Below are 14,015 nucleotides of genomic sequence, written 5' to 3'. Positions count from 1 at the left end.
AGTAAATCAAATATTAAAATTACAGTCATCTAAATTGTACCAAAAAATAGAAATAGTTTGAAAGACATGATTACATTTATATATAATTGTTAATAAATAAAAAGCCCTAATATTGGCAATATAACACATTATAAATCATAAATCAAATACCTAAAAGAGACAGTGGATCTATGCTACTAAGTCTCTGGAACTCCTCCACGTGTCACTCGTGACTCTTCTTCTGAAAATTGTTAACCACATAATAAGACTCAAAAGTCCCAGTAACCAAAGCCAATTTATGATAGTTTGTACAAATAGTTAAGTGTGTGCTTACTAAGTGGAAATCAAAAATAATATAATTCTAATAAAATATAAGAAATATTATAATATACACAAACAACCATCCTTATATCCCTCCATTAACCTCGAGCCGTAACCCTCACTCGGTGCTAAATTACCCGACCAAAGGTAGATTAGCCCGAGCCCTTACAAGCCACCTATTGAGCTCCAATAGGGACGTACCACGTGGCACATAAATACAACAACAATAGCAAGTCTCCCAACACCTCCCATAATAATCAAACAAATTCATAATAATATTACACAATTATACGATATTACAAAATTTATAATTTTCTCAATAATCACCCATTAACATGAAGTAACACTAATCACAAATTAAAAGCATGGTTACCTTGTGACTTTTTCAATAAATTACAATTTCTCTCCCACCACAATCTTCACCAATAACACAATCTACAAATAACATATTATTTATAAATATTAGTTTCAATTATTGAAACTAATAAAATAATTCTAATAATAGAATTAAAAAAATATAACATAATTTCTAATCTCAATCTTAATACAAATTTAGAGTTAATAGTATTAAGTAAAATTTTTAACTCCTTTTTTACTCATCAATAAACATTAATAATCTAAAAATTAAATTTTAAACTAATTTCTATTATCAAAATTTTCTTTTTATTTTATAAATTCGCACCTAAAATATCCAAAAATTAAAAATTGAGTCTCTAGCTTAAAATTATAATCCTATAGCTATAATAATTCATTTCTCATCCCAAATAATCATCTAAACCTCAATAAATCAACATATATTTTCAAATTTAGTTTAGAATTTGATCTATAAGCCACAAATTCAAAGATCATCAACAAATTTGTACTCTAGAACATTTATTATACTACTAACAACCTCAAAAATCATATTTATTCAACATAAATTATCCCTCTTCCAAATCTTAAATTTTCTACATGCCTTTTAATGTAACAGCCCTCTGAGTCACCCCGCCTTCCCGAGGTCTTTTCCCAGTGCTGGATACTCTCCCACCAGGCCTTACAACAGGACGACCCCACCCCTTTCGGTGAGCATCAGGAGTGGTTCAATGGTATCAGGTTCAGTCTCAACTTTGTTATGTAGGAGAGGTTGGAGGATCGAACCTGGGGAGGCTCTCCACAAGGGGAATAATCCTGCACACTACTGCGGGGAAGCCTTTGTCTCCTGATGCTCACCGAAAGGGGTGGGGTTGTCTTGTTGTGGGGCCGGAGGGAGAGTGTCCAGCGCTGGGAAAAGACCTCGGGAAGGTAGGGTGACCTAGAGGGCTATTACATTACCTCTTTCACTTGTTATGTTTACTCATAATGGTCTTCCTATTCGTGTGTCGATTTTCCTTGAGCATGTTGGTTGTCTCTGTTCTTCTTGTTTGCATGTCAACCATTCTTTACATTGTTGCATGAAGTTGGTTACATTGTTTTTGGGTCCGAGCTTCTTTCTTAGGTCGCTTCAAGTCGTTATGGTGACTTTTATTGGCCCAGTTATAAGAAGTAGGGTAGTATTAGCATTATGCTTACTTGTAAACTCAATTTATCGGGTCTATCACATAATTCTTGTTTATAATCATCTACCATAAAAGCTTCTATTACGTGTTGATATGTGTGACCTATATTTGCTGGTGAGTCCCTGTGTTGCCACCATTAAAAGGAAGAGCTGTGATTATTTGGAGTTATCATTTGGCTTTGATACAATGTATCGGTCTACTAAACATCTTAAGAAGGCTCATTCTTTTACAATGCAATTAGGTTCTTCTGAGTGTTCAGGTGTTGTCATTGTGGTTTTTCCTCTATTTTATTGTTTATGGTCTTCTTTGGTGCTGAGATGTTAACATAAGTTGCATTGTGTTGGTTTCTCTACTACTCAAGTGTATAGGACTTGTGCCATAGACATTCCTACTTTCCTTAAACTTTTTTATTTGTCTCAAAAAAAGAATGGTGCTTTTGCTAGTGGGTTTGTTTCTACGGGATCCTTATCATCTACTGTTAGGCCTAGTCTCGTTGGAGCTAATCATAAGCGTAAGATGGAGTAGAGTGATGATATGAATCTTCTAGATGTTTCAAATTTAGGGCTAGAGCTGGGTTTTGTAAGCTTGTCAGCCATGCAGCACCTTAGCATCTTAGTTGTCAAGGGGTTGTGAAACAGGTAGTATCACAACCCTTGCTTTTTGATCAGGCTACTCAAGCTTGCTGTTGTTCTTTGTTTCTTGCAAGTTTATTGTTCAAGGTCCTTGGTGTTGTTTTCAACTGATGTCATAAATGTGTAGACCAATGACTTCTTTGGGATGTCATATGCTCACTACTGGTATTTGGCTTTTAAGCCTTCTATTCGAGAACAAACCATTCTCTAGTTTGTACCTTTTTGGTACCCTTCCCTTTAGAGATGGCGTTGACCTATCCTTGCATTTGATGCATTCAAGGTGGTTGATCTCCTATTTCATCTTAATGGCAATATGGCTTTACATGTTGGTGTATCCATGTTGAATCAAGTTGTTGAGGGCCTGTTTTTTTAATGTTTCTATTATATTATGTCTTTGTTGTAGTTGGGTCTAATTGATCTTTTTGATGGGCCCTCTTGTTTGTATAGACCTTTTAATGGTTTAAATAAATTGTCTTTTTTAAAAAAAGAATTTTTTATATTCAATATCTAAAAGTTAATAATTTCTAAAGTATAATCTTAAAAGTTATAATAATATTGCTCATTTGTTTTAATAATAACTCACACCATCCCAATTTATAAAATTACTTTGAAGATGATTTAATGTCCTAAAATATAAGACAATTTAATAAAAATAAGATTCTATTAAGGATTAAAGAGCAAAAATATTCATAAACTTGTCCTCTAAGGATAGCCAACATTATTAAATGAAGAAGGGTGCAAAAGTACCCATAACATTGATTTAATGGGCCTATCCTCAAATAATTAAGGAGCTCAATGTTGACTATCAAACTGGACATGTAAGTTAATAGTTGACTAATTTTGCCAACATGGACTCCTTGTTGGCATTTATTTTGCTAAGTCAAAAAGCTTATCTCACGGGTATTCAAAATAGTGCTCCTTCTCCTTAATGAGTCTCCTCACAAGCATCTAAAACTTGATGGCTTCATCATCATCATTGACACTTGGTTTCTATCACGATATGGATTGTGGACATATTAAGTGATTATGTGACAAAGTTTGTTAGAAGAAATTATTGGGTGAGAGAAGAAATGTGTGAATGGTGTGAGCAACTCTTTAACTATGAAAAGGAAGAGGACGAAGCTATGTGGTTGGATTATTTTGCGAACCTTTCTCTCTGTTTGCTTTTTTTCCTTTTCTGCCCTTTCTTTTATATTTCCCCTTTTCTGTATTGCTTCTTAATGCTTCTATAATGCCTTGGCCTTATTAGTAGTTACCATACTGAATTTAATAATACTTGTGTTGCCCCATTTAACTTGAGTTTGTGACAAAGGTGCTTTCATTGAGAGACTCTCCTTCCGCAATGGGTGACGATTTTGTTGAAGATGAACTGGGCGATCCAAGTTGCAATTAAAGAATTGACTACTACAATAAAACAATGCTCTTCTCATATGAAGGCAAGTAGGAATCATATGATTACCAGAATGGAATCAATTGAGTTCTAAATCGAGCACCATCCTCAAGTCCAATGAGGAAACAAGACCTCTGACTTCCATAGAGCAAGGTCGACATCAAATTGATCTTCCTCGTCTCGACCGGCTAGGGGATATAATTGCAGCAAGGAATCAGTATGAATCTTCTAGACTCGACTGTATTGAGGTTAGACTTACAGAGATGATGAATCATCTAGGATTAGCTGTTAAATGTCCATCTCCTTAGACTTCAAGCTTCGTAGTTCAGCCCTTTCCTTGGTATTTCATTGAGATTTAAGTTCCTTTACCCACAAATATTTAGATGCAACCACTCTTTGAACAAAGTGACGACTGATTCCACCCTTGAGGTAACCGTTGGTGATTATACTATCGCACAATCTATTAATTTTGCTATCATAAGCTCTGTTGTAGCACCTAAGATTGATGAATTTTGAAGAGCAACCATTAAGCAGAAGGATGGGCCTCCGACGCCTCCATGTTGCCTCTTCCAATTGACACCACCATTTCATTTTGGGCCGAAGTAATCCCAGCACAATTAGGGCCTCTATTGACCTATTGCACCTGCTCGGACCCGCAAATGATTTTGATATGCTAGAAGGAGTTCGCCGCCGAGATGTTAACAAGCTAAGGGGGTTTGGTGGTCATCAGGTCGTTGTTCTCACGAGTGACGATTTATCTGAAGCTTCCTTTAGGTGCGTATCTTAGTTACACTAATGTTTCTAGTTCTATCACAATTCTCTTTCATTCTTGATAGAGATGTCTCTGCCAGTTATTTTCCTCCATGGAAGGAAAACCTTCAGACTTTTGCTCACAATGAAGTCAGTTTTGATCGCAGTGATGTCCCTGACCATGTCTTTCTTCTTCAAGCTTCGTTGCATGATCAAAGGATTATTCACCACTTGATCCATTTTATTATATTCGATCCCATCATCCCAGTATATACATTTCTCTTCCTCTTCTAATGAGATGTAGTCTACCGGCATTATGGTTAAGTATCATGATTCTGGAGATTTCTCATGGTATGGGATTGTTTTTAGTAGGTTTCTTATTAAACGACGATGGTTTTTCACTTGTCTGATTGTTAATCTAATATTTGATCCTAGTCCTACTATTAACCTTCACTGTTGCAATTTTATTGGGATTGCTAAACCATATTGCATTTTGTGCAATTCATTAATTTTTGAGTATGGGACTTATTCTGGAAATGGTACAAAAATACATTTTGATAGCTTCATCAATCTCATAACAGTGATGATTGTGCACAAAAGATCTCTCCGTGGCATTGCCAAATTTTATTGTTTTGTGGATATGGCTTTTATTCTATTCCATTTTTCTAGAGTTGAATTTCAATGTTGGCAGTGGATTATTGATTTAGATGTCATGCTAGTTCTCGCTCCAAGCATCCTTATTACTCTATTGTTTTTTCGGCAATTATACCATTGCAAATATGTTATCATGGGTTTTTTCACTTGATTTTGATGGTTGAAATGGCGTTTGTGTTACTTCCATTTAAACTCAAGTACATGTGCAACACAGATCTTGGTACCCTTTTATCTTGATTCTTGGCCAGAAGTTGCTTCAAAAATACTTCTATTTTCTACATGGATTTTTGATCCCGGAATTACCGAGAGAGTTGGGCATTTGTATTTAATAGTCTCGGTTCTTCCTTCAGCTCATTTTTACACGTTACTCTTAGTATGAGCTTTGACTAAGCTCAGCAATATGATACCTTCTTGGGGGTTTCATGTCCCAGCCAATTTCTACATGTTAATGGAACTAGGAATTGTAAGCCATCCTTATGCTGTATCATCTAGTAAAATTTGTCATTTTCATGCACCATTTAAGCTCAAGTTCATATGCAATGTGGGCCTTGGTAACATTTTATCTTGGGGAGAAGTTGCTTCAATGTTACTTTTATGTTTCTTATTATTGGTTTTTGACCTTAGAATTACATCTATTTTCGACATGTTGATGGAATCTGGTGCTATAAGTCATCTTTATGTTGATTCATCAAACTAAACTAGTCATCTTTATGCCACTTATACTTGTGTTGTTCATTATGATTGGGTCATTCTGTACACAAACTCCCTTGATATCTCTAAATTCTCACGAGTGTTTGACATGGGTCACACATTCATCCTAGTTGATTGGATTTTTAGGCTTAAACGCTTTCTAGGTGCTACTCTCCCTTATCTATGCTCTAGGTTAGAGTGGAACACACTTAAAGATGAAAATACTAATGGGTACCCTCTCTTCCAAGAAAGTTGATGGTCATTTTTCCTATTGGACTTGACAAGGATGCAAAGAACTTATGCATTCAACTCCAAGATTTTTCAGTCTCTTATATTTTAACGTCTTGGAATGGTTTGGATCTGCCTACAAGGTACACTTTGCTTGGTTTATATGCTTCTTCTCTACCTTTTGACCTTGAGGACAAGGTCAAAGTCCCTGGGGGGAGTAATGTCACGATATGGAGTGTGAACATATTAAGTGATGATGTGGCAAAGTTTGTTAGAAGAAAAGATTGGGTGAAAGAAGAAATGTGTGAATGGTGTGAGCAACTCTTTAGCTATAAAAAGGAAGAGGACGAAGCTATGTGGTGTGGATTGTTTTGCAAACCTTTCTCTCTATTTGCTTTCTTCCTTTTCTGGACCTTCTTCTCTGTATTTCCCTTTTTGTAATTGCTTCTTAGTGCTTTTGTAATGCCTTGGCCTTATCAGTAGCTACTATACTAAATTTAATAATACTTGTTTTTTCCCATTTAACTTGAGTTCATGACAGTTTCCTCCTTCGCCTTCTCTTTCATTTTCTTCTAGTTGCATCTAAGGCTCGACAAGATAACCAATTTTTATTTGAGGGATCCAATAACAGTGAAAGTAATCTAACCCTTGAAGGAGCTATGGTTGTGAAACCGAGTAGCCTCCTTCTATGTGTGCGAGTCTGCTCTGTGTATTAGAGAAAGTTCTAGCCATTGTGGAATCCATCCAGTATTGATCCTTCGAGGATAACGATAAAGCATCTACTCATCTGTATTCATTTTCCGGTGGGTAATCACCTTGCAAGTCTGATTAAATGTTCTGAATTTGTTTTCGTTTTAGGCTCAAATCTCATATTTCACTTTTCTATTTCAGTTTTTAATTTTACCTCAATCTCTTTCTCTCCTTCTCTTCTTTCAATTTGGCCGCTGCAAGTCTTCACCCACACTTGCTTGCAAGCTTTGACGTCTCCTGTCTAGTCTCCATCTCCACTCTAGCTTCGACATCCGCTCAAGCTTCATTGTTTTCGAGCTTTGTCTACTTTTCCCTTGCCTCTCAAAGTCTAGGCCTCTCTCCAAACTCACATTTTTCAAGTTTGAGATTTCACAACCCTGTTCATTCCATCCCAAATCTTTTCTCTTTCCCTTGTCATGTCCCGGCTCTATGATCTTGATTGGTATTTAAAGGTTGTTTCACTTTTTCAGATGCATATCTTCTAGCATTGCTTCTTCAAGGCAACATCTGGTGACATGTGGCAATGATGGTGGAAGGATGTAATGGAAATTTAGCTTCTTTAACGATTTGGGGACTATTGCACCTGTTAAATCAGAATTATAAGTATTTTGCATCTTTCTTTACTTAATGATATTGATGCCTTTGAAGAAAAAATTTATAGATGTTTTTACCATTTAACTTTTTTTATAAAATACAGTTTTTTTAACATTATCCTTCCCTCCTTATTATATTCCCTTCCTCTCTTTAAAATTATTGAGTCAAGGATATCTTTAGAAACTTATACTTTATTTTAAAAAAATTAAATTGTAAATTGTATTTAATAGTTTTATTGATATATATATATATATATATATAATTTTGTCTAAAACTATCTTATAAACTAGGAGGGCATGAGTATATATGAAAAGTTGCATAAAAGTGGGTTTGTCTTGAAATATATAGATATTTGCCTAATTGGATAGTTTTTCACTTTTTCTAATATAATTTTTTCCGTTTCAAGTTTTGAACATCCAATTCAAACAAAATAAAATCTAGCCACCTCTACTTAACCATTTCGGTAGTTTTGTATGATTTTAAATTTAGACAAGTCATATGTGCATTCAATAATCATGATCATTCTGGGAGGAATGAAAAAATAAAGGAAGAAAACTAATTTATTCTTATTTTTTAAAAATAAAAAGAAATATGAACATTTGAATGTTGATATTTATAAATTTTTGTTCATTTCTTGTCGGTTGTTAGGCATGAGCATGACCTCTAAAAAGCACCGTAATAGGCTAATATGCATCACTACAATGTAAAAAATTAAGAAAACATGTTCATATGTTGCACTTTCTATAAGGGTAGTTTTGTAATTACGTGTATAAGGCCACCTGGATATTCATGTTAGTGCTTTCGATTTCATTGTTAGCGGTTAGTTGTTCTAGCAATAATGCCATCTTTTTTTTTTTTTGTTGAGAAAATGTCTTAAGTGTGAACTCAATGTAAACATAGTTGTGTATGTACATTGGCACATGTGTTTCCTTTTTTTTTTTTTTGGTTAGGGATAAAATTTTAAATTAGCAGGTTTCATTGGATTTCTTTTGAGCAATTAGTTTTTATAATGGATCTAATTTAAAGTGGAGATAGACAAGACATTTTAGGATAAGTGACGGAAGAGACCTATGCTTCCTTGGGGCTTTCTTAAAGAAATAAAATATTGAAGGGGTTAAATTGAGAATATAGAAAAGTGAGGGTTCAATGTGTTTATAGGACTTCTACTGCCGCCATTCTTCATTGCTTAATGCTTATCCACTTCGGCTTATTATTTTGCTAATTGGATATGAATCTCTTTGTTTTTTTTTTTTTTTAATCTCTTTTGGTAGAATTGGTTCTTTCTTTTGTGGATGGAAAATTGTTTGTTTTATTGGTTTTTGGTGGGCTTCCTTTTTCGACCCCTGATTTTTCTTTTATTTCGACCAAGGCCTTTTTTGGATTTCAATCCAGCCAATTTGGTTTTAGGTCAACTTTTAGATGATATATTTTATCTTTGTAATGTCTGGGGAGTCCGTGACGGATTCAGAAAAATCAGAGGAGGCAATATTTAAGCTAAGTGTAAATTTTGACATTTTTAAAGAAAATATAATTCTAAATATTAATTAAAGTAATATATAAATAAATTATATGAAAAGTTTAAAAATATATATTAGTTTCATAAATTTATTTTTATAATAAATATAAGAGTAAAGAATATTTTTAAGTATGTATATTTGATAATTTTAAAGAGAGTAAGATAATTGAATTTTTAAGGGGATAATTGTAATTTTAGAGGGGCAAATGTAATTTTAACTGAAAATCAAATGTAACTTTTGGTTTTTAATTGGGGGTAATTACCCCCTCAACGTTCGATGTGGGTACGGCCCTGGAGGGAGTTGGTTTGACACAACAACCAACACGCATTTGGTGCAAGCCTGTAATGAGATAATTAGATTCCTTTGTCTTATCGAAAAATTTTAATAGAGATCTCTTAATTACATTTATTTAAATTTAAAATCTTTAAATTTTTAAAATTACACTGTAGTTTAAGAATATTAATTTGATATTAAATTTTTTTAAAAAATAATAAAATTATCTCTCATTTAAATTAACATCACAATTTTTTTATTTTAATTATTTATTGTCTTACTTCACTTATTAATTTATCTATTAAAGTAATATAGATACTTTAAGGTAGCCTTTAATGATTGGAGATGTCTGAGTGAACAAGAAGCATTCTTGGCCAAAAAGAAAAAAAGAACAGGAAGCATTGCCTCCCATTCAACTTCCTCAAATAACAATACTGGCCGATAGATGCATCATCTTCATCTCCGTCAATTCTTAACTGGCCGTGTCTAATTCTTGTCCAAACTTGATCACTTGTAACATGGAATGAACAGTGTAAGTAATATGAGTTAACCTGTAAGTTGCAAGTTGGCTCACGGTAGATTGTGAGCTTGACAAGATGAGTTGGCATAACCTCACATCTTGATGGGTTCTATTTTTACCAACTCATATAAATTGTAATGCCAGCCTGCCAGTAAAACAATTTTTCTATAATTTTTTTAATTTTAAAAATTATAAATTTATCTCTTTTTATTATTTTTTTATAGTAAAAATCATTTTTTTCTTAAAAAACTAATTATCTGAATAACATGCTTCTAAATCATAAAAAAACACAACACAAATTTTAAATGAAAAGACTTTGCAGCAGCAACTATTAGAGGTCATCAAAACATGCAACAAATTTTCCTTAGGACACTTTATATTTTGTGATGATCACATAACCTGCAATTTAGTTAGAGATAATTTGTCATGTCAATATATATCTATTTTATAATCAAAACATGCATAATAATTTAATCCAATTTTGTTAAAAAAATTAAATTTTATATCTTTTAAACCATGGAATTGTATAACTAGATAATGTTCGGTGCTCCATATATGCTTTAGTTTTTTTTTTCAAGTTATTTTTACACATGTTATAAGTTAAAAAAAATTTCAACCATAAAAATATAAACATTATTATTAGAAAAAATGATAATAAAATTCTTTTGAATTATGTAAATAATAATTTGATCTCTCAAAATATCATAATACCAATGAAGTCCCTAGGAACTTCTTTCTCAATTACTTTTTTTAGGAAAAAATTATTTTACCCTTACTAAAAATAACAAGACCAAATCATAACTTTTGTTTGAGAAATTATAATTTTTGTTTTGTAAATCGTAATAATTAACTAAGAAATCACATGTCAAGTTTAATTTCTGTCATTAAAAAACAAGCCCCAATCATAATTTTTATTTAAAGAATAACAACTTTTGTTATGTGAGTTGCAAAAATTAAATAAAAAATCACAATCTATTAAGTATAGTTTTTATTATTGAAAAATAAGTTTTCAAAATAACAAACTCTATTCATAACTTTTATTTAAAGAATTATAACTTTTTTTTAAGGAATCGCAAGAATTAAACAAAAAATTATGAGTTATCAACAAAGATAAAATGATTTTTTTTCTAAAAAAGAGAGGTCCCTAAGGACTTTATTGATATTATAACATTTTAAAGGATTAAATTATCATTTATATAATTCAGATAAATCTTATTATTATTGTCCCTTATTAATATGTTATTATTGCATAGTTTCATTGATTTTTTGTCCAACTGTTAATTTCATTATTCTTTTTTATACAATTAATAATAATATTATTTAATATAGCAAAAGATATAATAAACTACACCAACACTCATAAGTAATAAATGATACGACTCATTTATAAATTTACTTTCAATTCATCGGAGGTATATAAAAATTTTAGCATATTTTATGAACTTGAAAATCAATTTTAAAACCTGTTCTATTGATGTTAGCTTTACAGCTCTTTTAAAATTTGATCCTTTGACTTACTAGCTTACATACTTTGAATTTGAGATAATTCAATAAAACTAATTTTAAAATTTAATTAAGTCAAGAGTGATTGTTGACTAGGCAAGCGAAAGCTTCTCTTCTCAACTTACCTTTTATCCTTCTTAAAAAAAAAAAATTAAACAGATTAACCTGCCAACCTGTAAGTTAGTCTGATACAAAATAAAGTTATGTGGGAGAAGGCCAAAGCCACCTCACATTTAAATGAATTGATTTTTTCCAACCTAACTCGCCACATTTCTGCATGTTAGCAAGTTGGGCCCCCAATTTAACCCATATTACTAACTTCAGGAACAAATCTGATCAGGCATGATTGCTTGACAATATATTTCGAACATGCAGTACATCTCACATAACTTATGCACAATGACAGATTCTATCTCAGTCTCATTTGTCTGGATAAATTTAAAAACATAAGAGGTTTTAAGAAGTAAAAGCTCTCTAAGTATTCACAAGACTGGAGAAATAAGTTGGCCCAAAAAAGACCGGAGAAGCATGAATCTTTACTCTTATTCACAGAAATAACAATGAAGAATTAAATCCACATAGCAGAGATCAATCACCAATCGGTTACACCTAGCTACAATTGCTTCCATCTATACCAAGATAACCTAGAAAAGTTCTCCTAATCAAATAGTTCTAACCCCATCATAGTCGTCATCTATCTCTGCAAAACTGCTGGCTGCTTTTTCTCTAGCCCCCTGAAACAGCACGTCAGCAAGCTCTGAATCTTCGCCTCTGAGGTGGACATGATTCAACTATGCTTTCAATGGAGGACAAGCATATAACAATCACAGTGAGATTATCTGATGTATTCAAGCGCAGTGCTTCCTTGACTAGCTCTCTAGCACATTGCTGTGGATCATCATGCCTTCTTAACCTCCGGCGGACAAAACTAACAGCATCCTGACTTGACATGACATCCCAAAGCCCATCACACCCAATGATCAAAAACTCATCATTCTCAGTCAATGAAACCTGTAGAACATCTGGATCAGCAATAAGGGGTGAAGCAGAACCAAGTGGTTTTAAATCCCAATCCCCAAGGGCCCTGGTCACAGACAGATAACCATTGAGATAGCCATCATCAATGAAGCCACCTGACGCTTCCACTCTTCTCTTTTCTGGTAAGTAACTAGGTCTATGATCTTGAGACATGTCAACAGCCACTCCTCTTTTGCAAAGAACTGCTCGACAATCACCAGCATTTGCAACCAGCAAATGACTTCCAAGTATAAGCGCAGTCAATGCTGTTGTCCCACAGTTACTACTAACAGTTGCTTCGTTAGCCAAGGCAAGGTCTGCACGTAAGAAAGCTTTCCGATGGGAATCCTCCAATTTCTTCAGAAATAAAGCATCAGTATCATATGACAGAAGCAAGTTAGAATCTTCAAAAAATAGTCTCATAGCATTCCTCTTAACAAAATAGGCTGCATCAGGTCCACCATGACCGTCAAAAACTGCATAAAATGCACTTGGTATTGGAGACTTGAACACAAGTCCAAGATGGGAGGCCAGATCATCTATTTGAATGTGTTCATCATCCATAGATCCCCGCGGTCCAATATCAGCATGGCTACCAGATCGGACAATTGGGATGAACTTAGATGAAGAAGACATCTCTATAATGGGATCGCTAATCATCTCAGGACAACTCTCGGCCTACAATAAATTTGAAAAGGTAAGATCATGTAATAAGATCAGGGGACAAAACATAGATAAGACGTAAATCAGCACATTGACAGAAAACAAATTCCTCCAAACACTGGGCAGTTATTTCAAGCTGTTGGACGTAAAGAGAAGGCCTGCCAACAAGAAGCGATTGGAACTTTAACTAACCCTGGCCGGTTATTTCAAGCTGCTTCAACAAATTTCTTCAAACTATTTTTTCCCTTTTTTATTTGGCCAGGTGGGGATTTTAACTATATGCTATAATTCTAAGCTGCATACTCTAGTTGCTAAAGCATATGGAATCCTAACAAACACTACGGGGGCATTAGATCTTCCCCACATCTATCAAGAAACTCAGCGTAGAATTCAGATGTAAAATTTAGCTAAGACAAATACCCAGGTAACTACAGACTTTTTGGTACAAAAACCCTCGAAACTCGGCAAGTAACTTTTTTCCCCCCAGAAACAGAAAGGGGATGGGGAAGCACATTCGGGTAAGAATCGAAATTCAAACATAAAACTAAAAGTAACAAAGAAAACAACGAATCCAGGAAAAGAAACATACCGTTTCAAAGCGGCACGTTTCAGTAAACCCGAACTTGGCCAAAGATCGGAACAGAAGAAGATCGCGGCGAAACCTCCACCTTGACGTTGTGTTCTTGTGCTACACGGAGATAATACTCCACGTCTAACACAGAATGCTTTGCTGACAGACAATTTATTTGGTTACCATCTTCTGGTTCACAATCAACTTCAAAAGCAGTTCTGCGAAATTCTCCGAGCTTATCTCTCCCAAAAACAGCAGCAACAGAAAGGGGCAAAAACTAGGTTGTGAAATTCAGAAATCGTATTCTTCAAAATTGGGGTGAAATTTTGATATCGATTCGATATGAACAAAATGATAAGTGAGCGAATTAGGGTTCTCTTCCCCGCGCCCCTCTCTCTCTCTCTCGCTCTCTCTCTCTCTCTCACCCT

At 33.9% G+C, this 14,015-nt stretch overlaps 1 protein-coding gene and 1 long non-coding RNA gene across 2 annotated transcripts; one reads left to right on the top strand and one right to left on the bottom strand.

The window, feature by feature from the left end:
- The first annotated feature begins 3,673 nt into the window (after positions 1-3,673).
- On the top strand, positions 3,674-6,704 carry LOC129307869 (uncharacterized). The gene is made up of 2 exons (XR_008592497.1): positions 3,674-4,286; positions 4,376-6,704. It is a non-coding gene; the product is annotated as an uncharacterized LOC129307869 (long non-coding RNA).
- A 5,123-nt stretch (positions 6,705-11,827) lies between these two features.
- LOC129307966 (probable protein phosphatase 2C 13) lies at positions 11,828-14,015 on the bottom strand. Its single transcript, XM_054948922.1, has 2 exons — positions 13,606-14,015; positions 11,828-13,031 (listed from the first exon to the last, which is right to left on the bottom strand). The coding sequence occupies exon 2, from the start codon at positions 13,011-13,013 to the stop codon at positions 12,084-12,086; it is 930 nt and encodes a 309-aa protein (XP_054804897.1). The 5' UTR covers positions 13,014-13,031; positions 13,606-14,015; the 3' UTR covers positions 11,828-12,083.

Source organism: Prosopis cineraria, unplaced genomic scaffold, assembly GCF_029017545.1.
Source record: "Prosopis cineraria cultivar Desert tree isolate PC_DT_omini unplaced genomic scaffold, ASM2901754v1 PC4, whole genome shotgun sequence".
NCBI lineage: Eukaryota > Viridiplantae > Streptophyta > Magnoliopsida > Fabales > Fabaceae > Prosopis > Prosopis cineraria.
The sequence above is the reverse complement of the archived record's forward strand: the minus strand, read 5'-3'. Positions and strand labels throughout refer to the sequence as shown.